Below are 25,591 nucleotides of genomic sequence, written 5' to 3'. Positions count from 1 at the left end.
TGAACAAAAAATAGATAGACTTTATTATACAATCTTTTAAATTAATGCAATCTTTTAAATTAATGCAGAGTTCACTTTTTGGTTAGAAATAGAGTAACAGAGTACTTGGCAGATTTTCCAGATGAGCTCCAAACATAAATTAGGGGTGAGGGCTAGCACTCCTAAAAACATGTCCCTATCTAATCTCATTCCCTTGCGCCCCCTCTCTACCAATCTTCATCGCCGGTGGCCCTAAACAGCCACGAACGACATCCCTCCCACCATAAGAAATTAGTGGCTCAAATGGGTAACAAGACAACATTTTCAACAAAACACCAGTTCCTCCAGTGTTCACTTGTGCTCTCGGCCAATAAACCATAGATGAGTGGAAAAATAAACACAAAACAACATATTTCTACATTTCAATGTGACTGCCAAAGACCAAAGAAGAATCATACTATATACTATCGACACTTGACTTGAAGTCAGTGTGCATCCATAAAATACATTTTATAAAGCCCTTTTTACATTAGGGAGTTGTCAAAGTGCTTTACAGATACCCAGCCTAAAACCCCAAAGAGCAAGCAATGTACAAGCACGCACAGTGGCTAGGAAAAACTCCCTAGAAGGCAGGGACCTAGGAAGAAACCTAGAGGGGAACCAGGCTCCGAGGGGTGGCCAGTCCTCTTCTGGCTGTACCGGGTGGAGGTGCAAAATGCAGCTGCGTTGTGCACCAATTTCCTGGCCTTAATGCAAAGATGTTTTGATGACAATCCATCCAGTTGACACCGTTTAGGCTTCATCATCTTCATCTTCTCTTTCTCTCCAGACGCAGAAATTTGGATTGCTTGATGAGATCTGTGAAGACACATAAATTTACTATATACTGCAACATGTTAGCCCATTGGAGATAATATAAGACAAGTACCGGAAACAATAGAACACTATGAAATATCTGGGAAACCAGGCCTGGTAGTCATATTAGACTTTGAAAAGGCCTTTCATAAAGTACGACTGGAATTTATATATAAATACCTGGACTATTTAATTTTGGAGAATCTCTTATACAATGGGTTAGAGTTATGCATTTTAACCCCAGGTGTAAAATAGGAAATAATGGCTATTTCTAAGGAAGTTTAATACTGCCAAGATGAGTAAAACAAGGTTGTCCACTATCGGCAAATCTATTTATTATGGCCATCTAAATGTTAGCTATTAAAATCAGATCTAACAATAATATCAAGGGGCTAGAAATCCAGGGTTTAAAAACAAAGATGCTGAACATTCCTGTTTTCTTTTAAATCCGCAATTTGGATCGCTACATGGCCTCAGAGGAACTAGATAATTTTTCTAACCTCTCTGGATCACAACATAATTATGATAAATGCACCATATTACATATTAGATCGCTAAGAAATACAACTTTACATTACTGTGTAGTTTACCAATAAAACGGTTGCTATTGCTATTTTTTAAATTGTACAGCTGCGCCATACAGGTTGCAAAATAGTTGGGAAGATATTTTTGATGTACCGATTCCATGGCACATTGTTTATGAACTGATACACAAAACAATGCCGGATTCAAAACTCTTTCTTGCAAAATTCTTGCAACCAATAGAATGTTAGAAATATGGAGGATACAACCATCCCAGCTCTGCAGATTTTGCTGCGAAGAGACAGAATCATTAGAGCACTTGTTTTGGTACTGTCCATATGTGGCTTGTTTTTGGTCACAGGTTCAGGAATGGCTGAAGAATTAGATATCAAAACTGGATAGTTGATGGGAGGGGTTGAGGGTAGCAGAAGGGTGGGACTAAAAACAAACAATACAAAAAAAGTAATGTAAAATATACTGTGTCAATAAAATGTGTATGCACTAAAGCAAAAATATAAGCGCAACATGTAAAGTATTGGTCCTGTGTTTAATGAGCTAAAATAAAAGATCCCAGAAATCTTCCCTACATACAAAAAGCTTATTTTGCTCACATTTTGTGCACAAATGTGTTTCCTCCCTGTTTGTGAGCATTCCCCTTTGCCAAGATAATCCATCCACCTGACAGGTGTGGCATATCAAGAAGCTGTTTAAACAGCATGATCATTACACAGGTGCACCTTGTGCTGGAGACAATAAAAGGCCACTCTAAAATGCGCAGTTTTGTCACACAACACAATGCCAGAGATGTCTCCAGTTGAGGGAGTGTGCAATTGGCATGCTGACTGCAGGAATGTCCACCAGAGCGGTTTCCGGATAATTTAATGTTCATCTCTCTAACATAAGCCGCCTCCAACGTTGTTTTAGAGAATTTGGCAGTACTTCTAACCAGCCTCACAAGTGCAGACCACGTGTATGGCGTCATGTGGGTGAGCGGTTTACTGATGTCAATGTTGTGAACAGAGTGCCCCATGGCGGCAGTTGGGTTATGGTATGGGCAGGCATAAGCTAATTGCATTATATCGATGGGAATCTGAATGCACAGAGATACTATGATGAGATCCTGAAGCCCATTGTCGTACCATTCATTCGCCGCCATCACCTCATGTTTCAGCATGATAATGCATGACCCCATGTCGCAATGATCTGTACACAATTCCTCTAAGCTGCATACTAACCAGACATGTCACCCATTGAGCATGTTTGGGAGGCTCTGGATCGACGTGTACGACAGAGTGTTCCAGTTCACGCCAATATCCAGCTACTTCGCATGGTCATTGAAGAGGCGTGGTACAACATTCCACATGCCACAATCAACGGTCTGATCAACTCCATGCAAAGGAAATGTGTTGCGCTGCATGAGGCAAATGGTGGTCACACCAGATACTGACTGGTTTTCTGATCCACGGCCCTACCTTTTCTTTAAGGTATCTGACCAACAGATGCATATCTGTATTCTCAGTCATGTGAAATCCATAGATTAGGGCCTAATGAATTTGTCAACTGACAGATTTTCTTATATGAACTGTAACTCTGTACAATCTTAGAAATTGTTGCATGTTGCGTTTATATCTTTGTTCAGTATAGTATGTAGAAGCTGGAAGCAGACGCCTAAGTATTGTTGTCCATTAGTTAACTCCAATTAGGGAGGGGTGGTACAGTTAAGGGAAAATAATAAAGGAAAATATTTTTTATTTTACATTTAAGATATACAGTACCAGTCAAAAGTTTGTACACACCTACTCATTCCAGGGTTTTTCTTTATTTTTTACATTGTAGAATAATAGTGAAGACATCACAATTATTAAATAACACATATGGAATCATGTAATAACCAAAAAAAGTGTTAAACAAATAAAAATATATTTTATAAAGTAGCCTTTGCCTTGATGACGGCTTTGCAAACTCTTGGCATTCTCTCAACCAGCTTGATGAGGTAGTCACCTGGAATGCATTTCAATTAAGGTGTGCCTTGTTAAAAGTTAAGTTGTGAAATGTCTTTCCTTTATTCATTTGAGTTGTGTTGTGACAAGGTAGGGGTGGTATACAGAAGATAGCCCTATTTGGTAAAAGACAAAGTCCATATTATGGCAAGAACAGCTCAAATAGGCAAAGAGAAATGACAGTGCATCATTAATTTAAGACATGAAGGTCAGTCAATCTGGAACATTTCAAGAACTTTGAAAGTTTCTTCAAGTGCAGTCGCAAAACCCATCATGCGCTATGATGAAACTGGCTCTCATGAGGACCGCCACAGGAAAGGAAGACCCAGAGTTACCTCTGCAATCTGAGGATAAGTTCCTAAGTCCAGCCTCAGAAATCGGCAATTAACTACACCTCAGATTGCACCTCACGGAGTTCAAGTAACAGACACATCTCAACATCAACTGTTCAGAGGAGTGTGTGAATCAGGCCTTCATGGTCGAATTGCTGCAAAGAAACCACTACTAAAAGGACACCAATAAGAAGAAGAGACTTACTTGGGCCAAAAAACACAAGCAATGGACATCTGTCATTTGTTCAGTCCAAATTTGAGATTTTTGGTTCCAACTGCCGTGTCTGTGAGACACAGAGTAGGTGAACGGATGATCTCCTCATGTGTGGTTCCCACTGTGAAGCATGGAGGAGGTGGTGTGATGGTGCTTTGCTGGTGACACTGTCTGTGATTTATTTAGAATTCAAGGCACACTTAACCAACATGGCTACCACAGCATTCTGCAGCGATATGCTATCTCATCTGGTTTGCGCTTAGTGGGACTATCATTTGTTTTTCAACAGGACAATGACCCAAAACACACCCTCAGGCTGTGTAAGGGCTATTTGACCAAGAAGGAGAGTGATGGAGTGCTGCATTAGATGACCTGGCCACCACAATCACCCAACCTCAACCAAATTGAGCTGGTTTGGGATGAGTTGGACCACAGAGTGAACAAAAAGCAGCCGTCCAGTGCTCAGCATATGTGGGAACTCATTCAAGACTGTTGGAAAAACATTCTTCATGAAGCTGGTTTAAAGAATGTGATGAGTATGCAAAGCTGTCATCATGGCAAAGGGTGGCTACTTTGAAGAATTTCAAATATAAAATATATTTTGATTTGTTTAACACTTTTTTAGTTACTACATGATTCCATGTGTTATTTCATAGTTTTGATATCTTCAATATTATTCTACAATGTAGAAAATAGTAAAAGTAAAGAAAAACCCTGGAATGAGTAGGTGTCCAAATGTTTGACTGGTGCTGTATATATTTACAAAAAATATATACTGAACAAAATATGGCTGTGTCCCTGCCCAGTCGTGAAATCCATAGATTATGGCCTAATGAATGTATTTCAATTGACTGTAACTCAGTTAAATCTTTGAAATTGTTGTGTTTATATTTTTGTTCAGTATATATGGGGGATTGGAAATGATGCAGACAACTACATTGATAGAAGCCACCATCTAGCTGATCTACCCCCTAAGAAAAGAAAAAACATGTTAACGCATTAAAAGCGGAAGTAAGTGACATGAATTCCCTTTTTCTTAATTGAAGCTGTAACTGACATGGAAGGTATAGGTAAATCAGGAATACTGACATTTCTGACACATTCATAAAATAAAGTAATTTCATAGACAAAATGTGTCCATCATACCCAGTCCATTTCCTCATTGTGCTCCTCTTCTTGGCAGCAGGTCACTCCCATTTCTTGATCAATCTGTTTTAACAGAAAAAGCAGTTTCATGTCATGTCCATTCCACCCTGTGTGTGTGTGCGCACGTACACTTGTGGTGACTGCACATACCCAGTCCATCTCCTCATCTCCACCACACAGGTGTAGATGTGGGAATTGAGCGATGAGATCGATAAGGTCCTGCATGAAAAAGATGGCAAAGACCAGCCTTTATACTAGCAGATTCACAAATATGTCTGTACTGTCTTTTTCATGTTGTATTGAATGTTAGGGTAACAACCAGGGACCATGTTATTTTGAATGACTAGTCTGGGTGATTTTAATATAGGCCCTAGTTGTTGAATGTGCTAGGGCCAGTTGATATGGTGACAAGGTATATCATGACCTAGTCTGTAACTTACCCTGTTCGTTTTCTCCATTGCCCCTGGGAAAGTGTTGTCTCTCTTTTCATAATCCTGGGGACATATTATATCCTGTCATTAACATTAAATGACTGATTATGACTGTCTGACATAAATGCACAAAATATGCTATTTTCTTTGTGTGAACATTAGTGAAAGTATACTTGACAGAAGATGACTTATCTGACAGTGGCATTCGAATGTGGCATTTCAGCCGATCATCAGTGGCATTTCAGCCAGTCATCGGTGGCATTTCAGCCAGTCATCGGTGGCATTTCAGCAGCTTGTTTGTGGCTTTTCAGCCGTTTGTTTGTGGCTTTTCAGCCGTTTGTTTGTGGCTTTTCAGCCGTGTTTGCGCCCTTACGACCATCAGAAAGGTAGAAAGAGAAGCTCACAGAGAAATAGTAGAAAACAGAATAGTCAGAAATAATGAATACTTGTTTTTTACAACCACAAACACACACAAAATACTCTTCTTATGGCTCTATTCACTCTATCGAGTCAATTCAGTGTTATATCAAATTTAAAGGCAATGTTCCCGCAATAGCGTAGACTGCATTCACGGTAAACACTGCAGATGTCGTCACAAAAAGGAAATTACCTTTACATTTCTAGCACTCAATTTGTAACAATTCCACGATACAGATTGAATAGAGCCTTTGGTATCAATCACATAATACTTCCTGTACTTTAGTTGTGAACCGTTCATTTTACATCTGCTAGCCGCCTCAGATTACCATAGCACGGTTTCCTCTAGGTCTAGTCAATTGGAGCTTCTTGGTGTTTCTGTAATGAAGCTGGCTGCAATAGAGGAGAAAAATATCTACTTTGTCAATTTCTTTCTCAGTTTAAGGATTAAATGCAGCTGTCCTTTATGTTCCTGCATGTCATGCCACTCCTGGTGGTTAGGAAACAGAAAAGCACCGCCTTAAGGTAGACGGAGCCCAAAATATCTTCCTGTTTGCAAATGTATCATCATATTTAGCACCTCACCATAGTTAAAATACAAACCACTTTTGACGTTTATGGAGCCAAAATCTACATTGAGTTTCTAAAGTCAAAAGCAGATTGAAGCTATGTTTAAAATTGACAGATTTTCTTGCCATCATGAACTTCACATAAATGTACAGTTATATATTCCAAAATGTATGGTTACTTCATAGTTTGTTACTTTAATAATTACAAATGTGAGAAAAAACAACAAATTGCTAATAAAATCATCTAACTTACCAACAAGCAACGCGTTTTGAAAGAGCTCTGGTTATAATGCCAGATAGTTCCATTTAGGAAGAGATTGATTTCCTGAAACCCTCCTGTGTTTTATGCCCTAGCCACCCACGTCATATCGGGGAAATGGTACCTATCAACCATAATCAAAACTGAAACTTGTTCCACAGTTACATGCTGACCACACCTCGTTGCAAAATAAAATGTACACATACATATTATTCAATCGTTGCACCCATACTGCTCGCGCACGCCAACGAGCGTCTGCGTTGCCAAGCGATACTACACGAAACCCAAACCGGCTGCGCGCGTGCGCCATCGTGCATAAATGTATTTTGTCTCCCCACACCAATCACGACACGCAGGTTAAAATATCAAAACAAACTCTGAACCAATTACATTAATTTGGGGACATGTCGAAAAGCATTAAACATTTATGGCAATTTAGCTAGCTTGCTGTTTAATGCTTTTCGACCTGTCCCCAAATGGTTCAGAGTTTGTTTTGATACTTCAACCTGCTTGTCGTGATCGCGTTTGGTGTAGGGGGACAAAGTCATTTTGCGCACGATGGGGCATGCGAACGCGGTTTGAGCATGGCATTATTAGGCCTATATAATGGAAATTCAAAGATGGACATTTTATGCATGTTTAACTTAAGTGTCTAACTTTTAGTGGAAGAAGTGCAGTGTGTTTAATCCATATGAAGGTATAGTGACTTAGTTACTAATTTGTAATCTTCTCTTCCAGTGGATCATAAAGATTTGGGATTCTAAAACATATCCCATATAATAGATAATGATCACTTTGGGACAAAAGAAACCGAGGGAACAGTCTTACTTCACAGTTTTAATAATGATTTCTAAATTAGTTGTACACATCATAGAAATTATACAGTCACCATCTCTGAATGTCAGTTTTAAATCTCATGTAACATTCCTGGATTTTTTTTTCTCCATTTGATCATCTCCAGGATCAAAAGTGAGGAAATTGACCATTGCTTTTTATTTTCACTTTATTAACAAATCCTGAATTGGCACAGTTACTGTGATTGGAAAATTATTGGAAAGGCAACAGGTTTTTGAACCTTGAGGGAGAAGTCTACCACAGGGCAGCCCTGGGTTATGCAGCCCAGAGAGATGATGTCCACATGGGGGGAGAGATACTGGGGCAGGGAGTCTGGGGTCACCCCTCCACTGGCCTCAATTAGCACAGATGGGAACTCCTCCTTCAGAAGCTGGGCTGCTGCATGGAGTTCCTGAGAGAGGAAAGGACAGAGGAGGAATAGAGGCCGGAAGGGATGAGTGCGGGAAGAGACCGTGTAGGAAAGAAGAGATTGAACGAAATGCACAGCACTGGCATACAGGAGGAAGAAGAATATTACTTAATTGATAGTCCAATGTACATGAATGTCCAACGGAAATATGTCTTCTGCTTTATCGCAAGCCCTCCAGTACGTCTCTACCTCTTTTACATTACTTCCCTGATGTCTTTGGAACGTCCTTCATCAGTCTCACCTGTGGCTTAAAGTTGTCCAGCATGACGATGTCGGCTCCTGCCGTGGCTGCCTCACTGCCCTCCTCCCGGCTGCCGCACTCCACCTCGATCTTACTGCTGAAGCCACACACCGAGCGGGCGTTCCTCACCGCCTGGAAGACCCACAGGTAGGTATTACATCAAATCAGTTCTCTATCAGAATGCAAAATTAATCTCTATTCAAAATGCACAGAGGCGAAAACTTCAGTTCTTATATTAGAAAAATGGCAGAGCTAATGGTACATCTTGGAATATGAAAGAGTTACATGTATTCTTGCACTCTGATTTTCATGCATTTGTGAAAGGATTTCAGAGGAATCGACAACCACATAGTATAGGTTGATGTCAAATGTACAGTTTGAGACATCCACCCCTGCCTACCTGTGTGATACTCCCTGATGCCCATATATGATTGTCTTTCAGCATCACCATCCCACTCAGGTCCTGTCTGTGCATGGACACACCGCCCACCAGCATGGCATACTTCTCCACCAGCCGGAACCCAGGGGTGGTTTTACGCGTGCCAGCCACATGGCCATGCCAGCCTGCCTCCCTGGCGATGCTCTGTAGCTGGGAGCAGCGGGTGGCTATCCCCGAGGCCCGGGCCAGGCAGTTGAGGGCCGGTCTCTCCCCGAGGAGGACGCACCTTGCTGGGCCTCTGACCACAGCAGTCTGGGCCACTGCATCCGGACCTGGTGGAGGTGAGGTCAAAGTAGAATTTACCTAAAAATTACAAACATCATGTGAGTGAACTGTATTTAATGGTTAGATTGTAATCAGTTGGAATCTATTCCAATGGAATTTTGTGAATGCCAACTCAAAGCTTGTTTCCCCAATACCTTCTCCAAATGAATTTGGCAGTGTGATCAGAGTTGAGGTGTATTGTCATCACGTTTGTGAGCCATCTGTGTATTCTCTAAAACCTCCAGCATGTTTTTTGACCAGGCTCATAGTTGGTCTCTTACCCAGCTGTGCTCCCTCTATGTGTGCCCATTCCACAGTGCAGCTGAGCTCAGTGAAGACAGCAGTGAAGAAAGGCCTGCCCGCCAGCACGCTGCATGGCGTTTTACACAACAACTTGGCCTCGACCTCATGTGACCCCACACACAGCCCTGCAGGGTCAAAGTTTGGTGTGTCCTCTGCCAGCCACTCCCGTGCCAGCCGGGTCAGCGTGTGGGGAGGGAGCGTGTGTGACAGGTCATACTGAGGAGTCGTCATCTTGAGAGGTGAGGTAAAATGTGACGCCGGAAAGTTGTTCTGTTAAGAATGGAGAAAGGGGTTAGTTCCAGTGCTTTAAATCTGGCTATCCACTGATGATAGTTAACAGTTTGTAGTTTATTTGTACCCTACAAAATGTCCTGAGTTCTGGTATGAATGAATCCCTGCACGCAATGTGCTTTTTCGACCTGTTGCATTGCAACAGTGTCCGTCTTCAGGTTAAAGATTCACCACAAAGAACGCCAGTGTCGAAGGGAAAAAAATTGGCCGTTGTGGGGGCCTCAATGGGGGCTGGTGTGTTAGAAATGCCAGAGCCGATTTCTGATCCCAGTCTGTGCGGTGATATAACTCGAGACCTGGTACAAGTTACGAGTGCAGATTGCAAAGAGCGCTCTGTAAGCCACACCCCAGAGGGCGGAGCTAGGCATGTTGTTCGTGCACTTGGACACATTTTAGTAAGGAGATATCACACGGAGATAGAATCTCATTTTACAATGGGTCTGCGGTGGTTCTGTGTAGTTATGCTAATATATCTGAGTCAAGTACATTGCAGTCAATTTTATCTATGACCTAATAAGTAAGATCTTAGGGATGTTCTCACTAACCCCTCTTTCTATTTCTCTGCATCTCCCAGGACAACGGCTGAGGGCACCCTGGCCTACACTTGGACGTGCCTGGCCCCCCCCTCTATCTGCCTGTTGCTACATCCACTGCTTATTACTGATGCATCCACTGAAACAGTAACAAATTCAGTCAAAAAAGTCACGCAATTTTACATCTAAGATATTTGGTGCTGTATTTCTCAATGAAATGTGCATGAAAACTAGTCATTTCTCGTTGAATGACAAAGACTTATTGAAAAAACCCTATTGTTGACCTATCACCGATAAAGGGGCGTAGACTTCGGTAAGGGTTTTTTCAGCTGTTCTCGGGCACAAAACCGAAGTTCAAAACAAACATCAAAATGGAATCATAATATATGCACAAACTCTTCCGAACTGTTTCGGCTGGGAAGTATGTGGACGCCTTAAGGCGCATCTCTGATATAAAGAGATCTCAACCTTCAGGTAACTATTAGTCACACTTCCAGTTCACGTAGGTCTTTATTTTACTTGCTCTAAATCAGACTGTACAAAACATACAATGAATTCACAATGTCTGTCTTTTTTGTTGTGAAAAGTACAAAGTGTGTCTATGACAAGGGTCAATTACAATAATGTGAATTTAATATCAACCAGGTCTCTTGTGAACGAGCAAAATGTATTCAGAGGAATGGTGGTCACTAGATAATCCAAAGAATTCAGGTAAACAGCACCCCCCTTAGGCAGAACAGTTTCTATTGAGAAGTGTCTGGGACTTGTTTCGCTGTTTGCTACTCAAAGATATTTTACTTATGAAGTCATAGACAAAATGAACTGCAATACACATGGTCTGAAATATATTAGATGAACTACACAGAACCGCCGCAGACCCATTGTAAAATGAAAGGCCCATCTCAGTAATAGAATGTGTCCCAGTGCACAAGCAACATGCCTAGCTCTGCCCACTGGGGCGTGGCTTACGGAGCACTCTTTGCAATGGCAGTGTTCGATTAAGGATTAAACTGACCCGAGGTGCACCGGTCTATGGCCTGTGAGGTGAACGGGGAAAAGTGGTGAGGGAGGAGCGCCCTTCTCAAATCGAACTGTAATCTGCGCTGCTCCGGTCATGTTGTCAACAAGGCTGCATGGTCTATCGTTCAGAAATATACATTGCCTTTCCATAAAAGGCAGATAAAGCGTTTTTAATCAAAGCAATCACTTTTGCAGGTGAAAACACAGAATCCTACTCATTACAGGGCTGCCAACTTTTGAAGAAAGATTGGAGTGAGATTTGCCATTTGAATTTCATTGCCACCTGGCACAACCCCTAGGTACAGGACTGGGAGTCTTCCCAAGAAAATTGAACTGTTTTAAATCTAATTTGCTGCAATTCTACATATTTTGACATGGTTTAGGCCGAGGACCAGGTTTTTTTTTTTTTTAACAGGTCAAGTGTATTCAGGATGCTTTGGATATTAAATGAAAATGAACTCAAAATTCAACGACTTCGTTACTTTGAGATTCTTGGGGGATAAAATTTTAAGAATGCTAATAAAAAAAAAGTACCTATTTTTGGGGTGGTTTGACAGTAATTATTCAGACAGTAATTAAATGAGACCGGGAGACAGGCAACCGCTAGGATCAGTGCACCAAGGCTCTGCACAGGAAATTGTAATATTAATGGTTGATGGCAGTGGTTAACCAAATCATAGATTGCAGTCTCATTGTCCATAGAATGCTTTCAAGGTAAGGCCACAAACATTTAGTATTTTGTAATTAAAGTGAACTCGCTCTTTAAAAATAGGGCTGGAAGAAAATCCTGCTTTCTCTCCAGAAGGGTTGGCCACCCCTGATCCATGTTTCCCAAGTGTTGGTTGTTTGAAAATGTTCTTGTTATAACAATCATTTCTCAAAAATCACCCAATCTCCCCTAAAAATCGAATGAATATCAATATTCAGGTGGTTTATGCCAACTATGATGTGTTTAGGAGTAGTGAGTCCCCTTGTCATCTCTGCCTAGCATGTGCACAATACTAAAATCTCAAATAATATTTGATTCCTGGAGCATTTAATATCAAATGCTTATTTGTTTGACTTATTCAAAACTGTCCATGAATGGCAGCAATAATGTATAGCCTAATATAATTAATTGTCAAAGACAAGTAGGCATATCATATTTCAAATATGTGATTAACTGGGTAGAAGTGGAATAATAAAATAACTGTGGGGAATAACAGCAGTGTTCTTTCTGAAAAGCACAGTAATTACTCTATATTGTAGCCCATTGCTAAGAATGAGAATTATTCTACTGATCAAACTAAATAAAGTAAAAAGATCAAATCTTCTGACACCCTAACCAAATTATTGTTATATTCATTGTCATCCCTGTAGAATCAAATTTACAGTTTTAGTAAAAAAAAATTAGGCCCTCCGAATTTCTGAAAAACAAAATGAGGTATAATATTCCAGAAACGATGAGGATTTTTTATGTACCTTTTAATCCAGTTGACCTTTGATATCTGATTGAAGAGAGTGAAGTCTAAGACATTTAGACCGCCATCACAAACCCTGTTGGAGAAGCTGGCGAGCTATATGGGCGCGTTCCTCTGCACAGGCGTTGCTTACGCATGCCATATCTTACAACGGCTGGATAAGTATTTTAAGTATCAGCTAACCATTTATTTTTTCAAATAACCAAACATGTTATTGCAATTTGTCAGTTGATGACGTTGTACGTTTAACCGATGTGAAATGGCTAGCTAGTTAGCGGGGTGCGCGCTAATAGCGTTTCAATCGGTGACGTCACTCGCTCTGAGACCTTGCTATGCAAGGGCCGTGGCTTTTGTGGAGCGATGGGTGACGATGTTTCGAGGGTGGCTGTTGTCTATGTGTACAGAGGGTCCCTGGTTCGAGCCCAGGTAGGGGCGAGGAGAGGGACGGAAGCAAAAACTGTTACTTACGAACCCATTGGTTGGTACATGTAACGTCTGGGAACCAGACCTAGGTATTGCCACGTTTAAGACAACTGGGGAAAAACGAGCCCCGACTGTGAAAAATCTTTTGAACTGTAATTCCAACTCCTAATTCCAAGTCGGAAACACGGACATCTTTCTAGAACTCCGACTTTACAACCTGAAGATAACAGAACGCCATCATTGGTCGAAATGTTCTAATCAAGCATCTTCCAAAATCCTCACCTGCCTCCTCAGAGCCGATTGAACTGTCACCGGGTATTCGTTGGTACTCTTGATGATGTGGATATCTCTGCACTCAATGTGCTTTTTCGACGCGTTGTGTTTTTTAACAGTATCCTTCTTCAAGTGAGGATTTCCCACCACAAACGAAGAAAGCTTGCCTGCAAGTTGTGGTTCGGCCTTGCAATATTTGCAAAACATAACATTTCCTTCTAAATGCAACCACGGGAAAGCTTTCTCCCACTGTGCGTTGTATTTGTATTGTTTCCCACCGGCAGAGGTTGGCGAAGCAGGGGCAACGCCAGTGTTAAGGCTACTGCTGGCCGAATCTTCATCTTGTGTTGCTGGTGGCTCAGCAAAATCAATATCGACAAGATCACTGACAGAGTCGGACCCGGCCTCCTCTGGATCCTGTTGACATTGTCGCCTAAAATTGAATTGGATGCTCTTCATTCTCCTTTACAGTAGCGAGTCAAAACGGGCGCACTCAAGGTACTCGTCTCAAAGGCTCGCGGTTCCAGACTCTAACTAGGTTATGATTGGCGCGTTCAGCTAAACGAGCTTGAACTCGGCTACGATTGGCTCGTTGATCTGCGCGTTGAATACGGCAAGTCCTGCTTACTTCCTTGTTCAAGGCCCGTACTGTTTTTAATGGACTTCAAGCTTATATCACAGATAGAACAATGAGACAGATATCTTACCGGATGTATCAATATGAAGCATCCGCTTTGCGTTTCCACTCACTACCAGATGGATTTTTACCGACATTATACAAACGTTCTCATCGATGAAACATTTGATCTCAATATAGTTCGGTTCACGAAACAAAATCAGTTACGAACAGAGTGGACTAAGTTTTGTAGACTTTACCCGTTGCCAAAGTAAAACATTTTTTTGCGTTGTTTAGGAGTGCAAAGGCGAATTGAGTTATTGCACACGCGCACTTCAGATTAGGCGTTCCCTAACGGAAATATGCAAATATGTGCTAGAAGGCGCCAATAGGAACTCACTAACTCATGCTTGGCTCTGCACACGTATTTGCTTTTCTGCCCACAATGACTCAATTGTTCCCATTTGAAACGACAGGCTGTGGTCTATCTTTGTTTTATAACTAAACTATCTTTGCTTATCAAATTCATGAAAACGTTGTCCTATAATTTAAGATATGTACAATTATTCCTATATTATATTTTCTTCTACCTGATTGCGTTTTTTTTCGTATTTGAAAACCTTCATAAAAGGCATTGGTTAAAGGTAAATTAATATTATTTAACATTTCTGAAATGACCCCATTTTCAAGAATTTGATTATATAAGCCGGAAGCCCATTCAAAAGCAGTACAGGACATGAACCAGAAAGTAAGCGGGACATGCATGATATAAAACAGCAGGTATAAACCGCAACTCGTACATGTGCTCATATGACTTTTGCAGTTTGCACACATTTTGTTGAATATGCATAAAATTTTATATGCGTTGAATTGAGTAAAATGGTGGCACTGTAGAGCCCTGCGAATGTCAAAATATGAAATGTTAAGCATTTACATAATGGATAACCAGTGGCAATAAGAACATGGAAAAGTCTAATGGTGCATTCAAGTGTTAGTGGAAACTATGAAACTCCGAAATGTCCTACTTGCTAACTGTTTGAAGGCGGCACCTGTATAACTACACCTGTCTGAAGGATGCACTATGGTCCTCCCACAACCTGCTGGTAGCGAAACGAGTAGAGACCACCCCCCAGGCAGTGGCCATGGTAACCACGGAAGCCCTGGGGTGGTAAAGAAGAAAGGGGGCCTCGACCCCAGGCGAAGGGTCCCCCACAACACCAAAGGTCCCGGCGGCCACGGCCTGACAGCGCTGCGGCGCCTAGGGCGATGCGCCTAGGGGAGGGGTCTCCTCTGGGCCCCGAAGGACAGGACGGTGATTGAGTCGGAAGAGCAGGAGGAAGGGGAGCTTGATAAGGACTCACCCCGTTCCTGTACAAAGGACCGAAGACAGCTTTTTAACAAAGTTACTTTTTTTTAACATGTTTTCAGGTCTTAAATGTTTTATTTTTGTTAAATCATTTGTTCACATTTTAAATGGCTTTTACAGATTGGATGTTTTACAAGAAAAAGTACTTTTATTCATGGTTGTTTCTATTGGTTTTAACAACATGTACTTTTTAACAAACTTAAATGTAATATTCTGTGTTTTATGCTTTTATGCTGTTTTTATGCGTATAAAATGTTGTACAAAAATATGAGCTGTTTTTAAAGGAAATGCAATAAAAAAAATTAAACCTGTGTAACTACAACCAGTTAGCAAGTCGGAAATGTCAGTTTCCAAGTTCCGACTAATACGTGTATGTTTAAGGTTAGGATACTTTTAGCTCTCAAACTGTAGGCAGCATTCTGCCTTTTCCCCACAGTTCTCAGCCATTAGCTTCGCCCATGTCTGCCTCGTGAACTGCAATCCTGACGCTGTGATTTAACGTTTAGAAACGTCAATAATCATAGCTTGCGATACGCATTTCCAAACATATGACCCTGATCTTTCATCAGCGAGAAAGAATCATTCAAATAAAAAAGATACTTACTGATGAAGTTTTGCATAGATCAATACAGCTATGGGTGCCTCCATCCAATGAAACTACACTTCCCAAGTTACGCTTACACACAGGTGTTTGCAGTGGTGTAAAGTACTTAAGTAAAAATACTTTAAAATACTACTGAAGTCGTTTTTCTCTGTACTTTACCATTTATATTTTTGACAACTTTTACTTTACTACATTCCTAAAGAAAATAAATGTACTTTTTACTCCATTTTCATTTTGAATGCTTAGCAGGACAGGAAAATGGTCCAATATACGCACTTATCAAGAGAACATCCCTGGCCATCCCGACTGTCTCTGATCTGACAGACTCACTAAACACAAATGCTTTGTTTGTAAATGAAGCCATGGTTTACAGGCAACATCCACACTGAGCTAAAGGGTAGAGCTGCCGCTTTCAAGGAGCAGGACTCTAACCCGGAAGCTTATACAAATCCCGCTATGCACTCAGACGAACCATCAAACAGGCAAAGATTCAATACAGGACTAAGATCGAATCGTACTACACCGGTTCCGACGCTTGTCGGATGTGGCAGGGCTTGCAAACTGTTACAGACTACAAAGGGAAGCACAGCCAAGAGCTGCCCAGTGACACGAGCCTACCAGATGAGCTAAATTACTTTGTGTACTCCGAGCATGCGCTGACCAACTGGCAAATGTCTTCACTGACATTTTCAACCTCTCCCTGTCTGAGTCTAATACCAACATGTTTCAAGCAGACCACCATAGTCCCTGTGGCCAAGAACACTAAGGTAACCACCGACCCGTAGCACTCACGTCTGTAGCCATGAAGCGCTTTGAAAGACTGGTCATGGCTCACATAAACACCATTATCCCAGACCCACTCCAATTTGCATCACTATTGCACTCCACACTACCCTTTCCCACCTGGACAAAAGGAACACCTATGTTAGAATGCTATTCATTGACTACAGCTCAGCGTTCAACACCATAGTCCACTCAAAGCTCATCACTAAGCTAAGGACCCTGGGACTAAACACCTCCCTCTGCAACTGGATCCTGGACTTCCTGACGGGCCGCCCCCAGGTGGTAAGGGTAGGTAACAACATATCCATCACGCTGATTCTCAACACGGGGGCCCCTCAGGGGTGTGTGCTCAGTCCCATCCTGTACTCCTGTTCACTCATGACTGCACGGACAGCATGACACCAACACCATCATTAAGTTTGCAGATGACACAACAGTGGTAGACCTGATCACCGACAACGACGAGACAGCCTATAGGGAGGAGGTCAGAGACCTGGCCGTGTGGTGCCAGGACAACAACCTCTCCCTCAATGTGATCAAGACAGAGGAGATGATTGTGGACTAAAGGAAAAGGAGGACCGAGCATGCCCCCATTCTCATCAACGCGGCAGTAATGGAGCAGGTTGAGAGCTTCCTTGGTGTCCACGTCACCAACAAACTAACATAGTCCAAGCACACCAAGACAGTCATGAAGAGGGCACGACAAAACCTATTCCCCCTCAGGAGACTGAAAAGATTTTGCATGGGTCTTCAGATTCTCAAAAAGGTTCTACAGCTGCACCATCGGGAGCATCCTGACTCATTGCATCACTGCCTGGTATGGCAACTGCTCGGTCTCTGTCCACAAGGCACTACAGAGGGTAGTGCATACGGCCCAGTACATCACTGGGGCCAAGCTCCCTGCCATCCAGGACCTCTATTCCAGGCGGTGACAGAGGAAGGCCCTAAAAATTATCAAAGACTCCAGCCACCCTAGTCATAGACTTCTCTCTGCTACCGCATGGCAAGCGTTATCGGAGCGCCAAGTCTAGGTCCAAGAGGCTTCTAAACAGCTTCTACCCCCAAGCCATAAGACTCCTGAACATCTAATCAAATGGCTACCCAGAATATTTGCATTGCCCCCCCCCCACTCTCTGTTATTATCTATGCGTAGTCACTTTAATAACTCTACCTACATGTACATATTACCTCAACTAACCGGTGCCCCCACACATTGATTCTGTACCGGTACCCCCTGTATATAGCCTCGCTATTGTTATTTTACTGCTGCTCTTTAATTATTTGTTTCTTATTCTTTTTAGATATATACACTGCTCAAAAAAATAAAGGGTACACTAAAATAACACATCCTAGATCTGAATGAATGAAATAATCTTATTAAATACTTTTTTCTTTACATAGTTGAATGTGCTGACAACAAAATCACACAAAAATAATCAATGGAAATCCAATTTATCAACCCTTCGAGGTCTGGATTTGGAGTCACACTCAAAATTAAAGTGGAAAATCACACTACAGGCTGATCCAACTTTGATGTAATGTCCTTAAAACAAGTCAAAATGAGGCTCAGTAGTGTGTGTGGTCTCCGTGTGCCTGTATGACCTCCCTATAACGCCTGGGCATGCTCCTGATGAGGTGGCGGATGGTTTCCTGAGGGATCTCCTCCCAGACCTGGACTAAAGCATCCGCCAACTCCTGGACAGTCTGTGGTGCAACGTGGCGTTGGTGGATGGAGCGAGACATGATGTCCCAGATGTGCTCAATTGGATTCAGGTCTGGGGAACGGGCGGGCCAGTCCATAGCATCAATGCCTTCCTCTTGCAGGAACTGCTGACACACTCCAGCCACATGAGGTCTAGCATTGTCTTGCATTAGGAGGAACCCAGGGCCAACCGCACCAGCATATGGTCTCACAAGGGGTCTGAGGATCTCATCTCGGTACCTAATGGCAGTCAGGCTACCTCTGGTGAGCACATGGAGGGCTGTGTGGCCCCCCAAAGAAATGCCACCCCACACCATGACTGACCCACCGCCAAACCGGTCATGCTGGAGGATGTTGCAGGCAGCAGAACGTTCTCCACGGCGTCTCCGGACTGTCACGTCTGTCACATGTGCTCAGTGTGAACCTGCTTTCATCTGTGAAGAGCACAGGGCGCCAGTGGCGAATTTGCCAATCTTGGTGTTCTCTGGCAAATGCCAAATGTCCTGCATGGTGTTGGGCTGTAAGCACAACCCCCACCTGTGGACGTCGGGCCCTCATACCACCCTCATGGAGTCTGTTTCTGACCGTTTGAGCAGACACATGCACATTTGTGGCCTGCTGGAGGTCATTTTGCAGGGCTCTGGCAGTGCTCCTCCTGCTCCTCCTTGCACAAAGGCGGAGGTAGCGGTCCTGCTGCTAGGTTGTTGCCCTCCTACGGCCTCCTCCACGTCTCCTGATGTACTGGCCTGTCTCCTGGTAGCGCCTCCATGCTCTGGACACTACGCTGACAGACACAGCAAACCTTCTTGCCACAGCTCGCATTGATGTGCCATCCTGGATGAGCTGCACTACCTGAGCCACTTGTGTGGGTTGTAGACTCCGTCTCATGCTACCACTAGAGTGAAAGCACCGCCAGCATTCAAGTGACCAAAACATCAGCCAGGAAGCATAGGAACTGAGAAGTGGTCTGTGGTTACTACCTGCAGAACCACTCCTTTATTGGGGGTGTCTTGCTAATTGCCTATAATTTCCACCTGTTGTCTATTCCATTTGCACAACAGCATGTGAAATTTATTGTCAATCAGTGTTGCTTCCTAAGTGGACAGTTTGATTTCACAGAAGTGTGATTGACTTGGAATTACATTGTGTTGTTTAAGTGTTCCCTTTATTTTTTTGAGCAGTATATAATTATATATTAAACTGCATTGTTGGTTAAGGCTTGTAAGTAAGCATTTCACTGTAAAGTCTACACCTGTTGTATTCGGCACTTGTGACAAATAACATTTGATATCTGAGTGTTGAAGTGTGCCCCTGGCTATCCGTAAATAAATGTAAAAAACAAGAAAATTGTGCTGTTTGCTTACATCTAGACGTTCCGCTAGCGGAACACCTGTTCCAATATCCAATGACGGGCGTGGCGCGAATGACAAATTCCTCAAAAATCCCCAAACTTCAATTTTTCAAACATATGACTATTTTACACCATTTTAAAGACAAGACTCTCCTTTATCTAACCACACTGTCCGATTTCAAAAAGGCTTTACAGCGAAAGCAAAACATTAGATTATGTCAGCAGAGTACCCAGCCAGAAATAATCAGACACCCATTTTTCAAGCTAGCATATAATGTCACAAAAAACAAAACCACAGCTAAATGCAGCACTAACCTTTGATGATCTTCATCAGATGACACGCCTAGGACATTATGTTATACAATACATGCATGTTTTGTTCAATCAAGTTCATATTTATATAAAAAAACTGCTTTTTACATTAGCATGTGACGTTCAGAACTAGCATTCCCACCAAACACTTCCGGTGAATTTACTAAATTACTCACGATAAACGTTCACAAAAAACATAACAATTATTTTAAGAATTATAGATACAGAACTCCTTTATGCACTCGCTATGTCCGATTTTAAAATAGCTTTTCGGTGAAAGCACATTTTGCAATATTCTGAGTAGATAGCTAGCCGTGATGGCTGGGCTATTTTGACACCCACCAAGTTTGACCCTCACCAAACTCCGATTTACTATTAGAAAAGTTTGATTACCTTTCCTGTTCTTCGTCAGAATGCACTCCCAGGACTGCTACTTCAATAACAAATGTTGGTTTGGTTCAAAGTAATCCATAGTTATATCCAAATAGCGGCGTTTTGTTCGTGCGTTCAAGACACTATCCAAGGGTGACGAAGGGTTACGCGCCCGACGTGTTTCGTGACAAAAGAATTCTAAATATTCCATTACCGTACTTCGAAGCATGTCAACCGCTGTTTAAAATCTATTTTTATGCTATTTTTCTAAAAAAAAGCGATAATATTCCGACCGGGAGTCGTTGTTTACGTTCAAAGACGAAAGAATAAAAACAGGGGGTCGCCTCGTGCACGCGCGCGCCAGTCTCTGTACTCTGATCGACCACTATCAAAAGGCGCTACTGTTTTTCAGCCAGGGCCTGCAAAGCCACGATTCAGCTTTTTGCCGCCTTATGGGAGCCGTAGGAAGTGTCACGTAACAGCAGAGATCCCTTGTTTTGGATAGAGATGATCAAGAAGGCCAAGAAATGGTCAGACAGGGTACTTCCTGTACAGAGTCTTCTCAGGTTTTGGCCTGCCAAATGAGTTCTGTTATACTCACAGACACCATTCAAACAGTTTTAGAAACTTTAGAGTGTTTTCTATCCAAAGCTAATAATTATATGCATATTCTAGTTTCTGGGCAGGAGTAATAATCAGATTAAATCGGGTACGTTTTTTATCCGGCCGTGAAAATACTGCCCCCTATCCATAACAGGTTAATATAAGGAATTTGCAATGATTTATACTTTTACTTTTGATACTTAAGTATATTTAAAAACCAAATACTTTTACTCAAATAGTATTTTACTGGGTGACTTTCACTTTTCCTTGTAATTTTCTATTAAGGTATCTTTCCTTTAACTCAAGTACAAGAATTGAGTACTTTTTCCACCACTGGGTGTTCGGAGCATGGTAGATAGATAAATTAGGTGGTCGCCTCGTCTTCAGTCTGTTTTACGTAAACAAGCGTTGTAACACTGAGATATGGCCATGTGGAAACACTAACCCTATCAAGGTGTGTATTAAGGTGTGTATTATTTAACCTTTCATTTTTTGAAAATTATTTCTCACTGATATGAAAGCTAATGTCCTTATGCTTCCAAAACCTTCCTGAAAGCGATGCATGTTAAGGTTCAGACCGAGCGTCTTGCACCTGTTGCATCAAAAAACTGTTTGCATTCTCAAATGGCACCTATGATGTGCTAATCAACTGAAGACTCTTTTAGAGACTTGCAAAAATGCATTTTTGATACAAAAAGAGTCTGTTGTATAGTAGTAATTTTGTGTGCAGAGATTATCCATTGTAATAACATTTGGTCCACAGCAATGGTTGTGTATAACAGCAGTTCTCAAACCTTTTGGAATTACTGTATCTCCAATCACATTTTGCTCTGATCCAAAATACCCCCTCATGTGCAAGTTCTTACCCCCTCAAAATACCCCCTCATGTGCATGTCAGGACCTACCGCAACACATGTTAGAGTAATGTTTACAATATTTGTGTACTTAAACACTATTCAACAATACACTAAATCAAATATCCAAATTAAATTATTAATATGGATATACAATAGGCTACAGAGGAATTTTTATTTACCACCAAATTAACTAACAAAGGTAACAATGTTCCTCTTTTCTTTGATTTATTGATTGTTTAGGACATTCAAAGCCGACAACACCACCAGAAAAGTGGAATTTGCTCCTTTGCTCATGTTGTAATGTTTACAGGCTAAGCAAATAATGTGAAAATCAGTCACATTGAGTTACAGCTTTGAAAAAGGTATTAGTCTTCTTGTTTTTTCATGTTTTTTTTTTTTTTTACCAGACAAACTGAGCAACGTAAAAGTTCTGAGAGACATTTCAAGTTTGGGATGTCAAAGTCAAACTAAAATAATTATAATACAAAAAGTAATGTTAATTTACTGATATATACATTTTTAAAATAATTATGTTAGAATACTTTTCATTCAGACAAAGATCTTCACTGACATGTCAATTTAATTTCAGAGTCCCCCTTATTGGCCCCAAAGCCTTAAAAGTTGCAATCTTACTTCTGGAACTATAAGTCATTCTAAAGCACAGCAGATGTCACTTTCTTAAATGCAAAGTGGTGGTTTGGTTTCGGACATACTCACCTGAGTGTAGTGCAATATGGGGTTTTCTGACAAGAAGTGAAAGGGATGTGGGGCTGCCTTAAACCTACAACTTATAACACTGCACAATGTAAACAGAGATCGTTTAATATGTCAGGCAACTCTTGCGCAGCACTGTGCAGACGGGATGCTCTCGAACACATCCCGTAGCTTCACTAGAGGTGAAAGAGCAAGCAAAACATCTCACTCGCTCCTTTTTTTTCCCTGTTTCATATGCTGTATAGTCAATTAACTAGCTGGAGCAGACCAGACCACCATTGTAAAAAAGAGAAATGTTTTGGAAGCTATAGAAGTTAATTTATTCATGTCTACATTTGTTTTGCCACGTTTATTCTATTACAGACACCTTATGCATACTTTTAAATTATATTATCTGAGCTACATGCATGTAATTTTGTCCTTGAAACATTTAATTCAAATACTGTCGAATTCAATTCATTCCTATGGAGGACTGCTTCTTCTGAGAAGTGCCAATATGGCTGACCGATGCTTTCAAAGCCTCTCATTGTCCAATACATAGCAATAGCAATATACAGACCTAACTGCTAATGCCACGTTCAAAACAACTGTGAACTCAGAAATCTCAGACTTCCAACTTCAGTGTGTTCAAGACAACTGGGAACTTGCGAGAAAAAAATATAGCTCTGACTGGGAAAAATAATTTTGAACAGTCATTCAACTCGGAATTCTAACTCGAGAACTCTGGCCTCTTTCTAGAGCTCCGACTTTCTGACCTGAAGAACACTGACGTCATGATTTCACCTTGTATTTTTCGGAGTTCCCAGTTGTCTTGAACGCACCATAATACATTGGCCTTCCACAGTATGAGTCATAATACCCATAAAACCTAGCGGTCAAACACGGAAATGGTTACAATCGTTTTTCCACCATTCATTATAAATAAAGGTTACATAACCTTGCCCATACTAATGATCTGCTGTCCAGAGGGTAACAGCAAACAATGTTTTCACACAGTAAACACACGCGACTCGAGAGGGTGAATCAGTCCATCTCTGAAACCTCAAAAAAACAGACTAAAATAATCCACCTAGCTAGAGTAGCTACAAATCAAGTAGTACTTGAAGTAGGCTACCCACCCCTCACCCACAGACACAAACAAACATTATCAAGAACTCCTAGCCATAGCTTCCTCTACCAAGCTAGACTGTTGTTTTATAAAAGCCAAAGAAAGAAACTTGTTTCTATAAATTTCTCATGCATTTAAATGGCTATGCAAATTGACTGCTATTAGCCATCTAGCCAGGCTAATGTTGCTAACTAACTAACCATGAGCTCCCTAGCCAGATAACAGGCATTTTCAATTAAAAACTTGCCCAAGACAATTCACAGAATTGTCCATTTAAACAACTTTAGCCAATTTATGAATTACTACATTTAGCTAACATTACACAGTTAATTCAGAGATTCTTACCTTGGCCTCGATCCTGCAGTCTCATCCAGATCATCATGGCCCTGGTGAGATGTGAAACTTGAGACAGACATTTGTGGTTCTGTATGATAGTCACGTTAGCAGATAATTAGCGTTTCATTTTTGGCGACAGAATCAAGACTATGTGAATGCATGTACCACTCCCAATAAATAAATAAATACTGTGCCTTTGAAGATTTGTCTCAGGTTCTGAAACTATAACACACGCAGGACATCTAAACAAAGTGAATTCTGGATGTCAATAGATTTTTAGATTCAGTCTCATCAATGACAACATTCTAGAACTGAATTATCACTCATCTAAGTCTGGTATCCAGGGCAATCTGATTAATGATTATACAGTGCATTCGGAAAATATTCAGACCCCTTGATTTTTTTCCACATTTTGTTACGTTACAGCCTTATTCTAAAATTGATTAAATATTGTTTTCCTCTCATCAGTCTACACACAATACCCCATAATGACAAAGCAAAGTATTCAGACCCTTTACTCAGTACTTTGTTGAAATACCTTTGGCAGCGATTACAGTCTTGAGTCTTCTTGGGTTTGATACTACAAGCTTGGCACACCTGTATTTGGGGAGTTTCTCCTATTCTTCTCTGCAGATCCTCTCAAGCTCTGTCAGGTTGGCTTGGGAGCGTCGCTGCACAGCTATTTTCAGGTCTCTCCAGAGCTGTTTGGTCGGATTCAAGTCTGGGCTCTGGCTAGGCCACTCAACAACATTGAGACTTGTCCCAAAGCCACTCCTGCGCTGTCTTGGCCGTGTGCTTAGGTTCGTTGTCGACCCAGTCTGAGGTCCTGAGCGCTCTGAAGCAGGTTTTCATGAAGGATCTCTCTGTACTTTGTTCCATTCATCTTTCCCTCGATCCTGACTAGTCTCCCAGTCCCTGCCGCTGAAAAACATCCCCACAGCATGATGCTGCCACCACCATGCTTCACCGTAGGGATGGTGCCAGGTTTCCTCCATACGTGACGCTTGGCATTCAGGCCAAAGAGTTCAATCTTGGTTTCATCAGACCAGAGAATCTTGTTTCTCATGGTCTGAGAGTCTTTAGGTGCCTTTTGGCAAACTCCAAGCGGGCTGTCATGTGCTTTTTACTGAGGAGTGGCTTCAGTCTAGCCACTCTACTATAAAGGCGTGATTGGCGGAGTGCTGCAGAGATGGTTGTCCTTCTGGAAGGTTCTCCCATCTCCACAGAGGAACTCTAGAGCTCTGTCAGAGTGATCAGGTTCTTGGTCAGCCCTTCTCTCCCGATTGCTTAGTTTGGCTGGGCAGCCAGCTCTAGGAAGAGTCTTGGTGGTTCCAAACTTCTTCCATTTACGAATGATGGAGGCTACTGTGTTCTCGGGGACCTTCAATGCTGCAGAAATTTGTTGGTACCCTTCCCCAGATCTGTGCCTTGACACAATCCTGTCTTGTAGCTCTACTGACAAACCTCATGGCTTGGTTTTTGCTCTGACATGCACTGTCAACTGTGGGACCTTATATAGACAGGTGTGTGCCTTTCTAATTAATTGAATTTACCACAGGTGGACTCCAATCAAGTTGTAGAAACATTTCAAGGATGATCAATGGAAACAGGATGCACCTGAGATACAATTTG

At 41.7% G+C, this 25,591-nt stretch overlaps 1 protein-coding gene across 8 annotated transcripts; it reads right to left on the bottom strand.

Moving 5' to 3' along the window:
• Positions 1-24,006, bottom strand: LOC106588089 (nicotinate-nucleotide pyrophosphorylase [carboxylating]). Of its 8 annotated transcripts, none has more exons than XM_045706371.1 (10): positions 13,245-13,911; positions 9,214-9,505; positions 8,630-8,940; positions 8,230-8,361; positions 6,719-7,970; positions 6,226-6,289; positions 5,489-5,878; positions 5,199-5,267; positions 5,049-5,111; positions 1-837 (listed from the first exon to the last, which is right to left on the bottom strand). In XM_045706371.1, the coding sequence occupies exons 1-5, from the start codon at positions 13,692-13,694 to the stop codon at positions 7,755-7,757; spliced, it is 1,401 nt and encodes a 466-aa protein (XP_045562327.1). In that variant the 5' UTR covers positions 13,695-13,911; the 3' UTR covers positions 1-837; positions 5,049-5,111; positions 5,199-5,267; positions 5,489-5,878; positions 6,226-6,289; positions 6,719-7,754. The 8 variants fall into 8 exon arrangements, 7 of the variants coding, with proteins under 7 accessions (XP_045562327.1, XP_045562331.1, XP_014032235.1 ...); XM_045706375.1 differs by having other exon boundaries at positions 5,489-5,847; XM_014176760.2 differs by lacking the exon at positions 13,245-13,911 and adding an exon at positions 23,969-24,006 and having other exon boundaries at positions 5,489-6,289.
• Positions 24,007-25,591: the final 1,585 nt, after the last annotated feature.

Source organism: Salmo salar, chromosome ssa02, assembly GCF_905237065.1.
Source record: "Salmo salar chromosome ssa02, Ssal_v3.1, whole genome shotgun sequence".
NCBI classification, from domain to species: Eukaryota; Metazoa; Chordata; class Actinopteri; order Salmoniformes; family Salmonidae; genus Salmo; species Salmo salar.
The sequence above is the reverse complement of the archived record's forward strand: the minus strand, read 5'-3'. Positions and strand labels throughout refer to the sequence as shown.

Excerpts from the sequence above, each read along its gene's own strand:
- LOC106588089 (XM_014176756.2), bottom strand. The coding sequence starts at position 13,694 with ATGAAGAGCATCCAATTCAATTTTAGGCGACAATGTCAACAGGATCCA. Across the intron at positions 9,506-13,244 it reads AATCGGCTCTGAGGAGGCAG|AACAACTTTCCGGCGTCACA; the intron begins GTGAGGATTTTG and ends CATTCTTAACAG. Across the intron at positions 8,362-8,629 it reads CATCAGGGAGTATCACACAG|GCGGTGAGGAACGCCCGCTC; the intron begins GTAGGCAGGGGT and ends TGGGTCTTCCAG.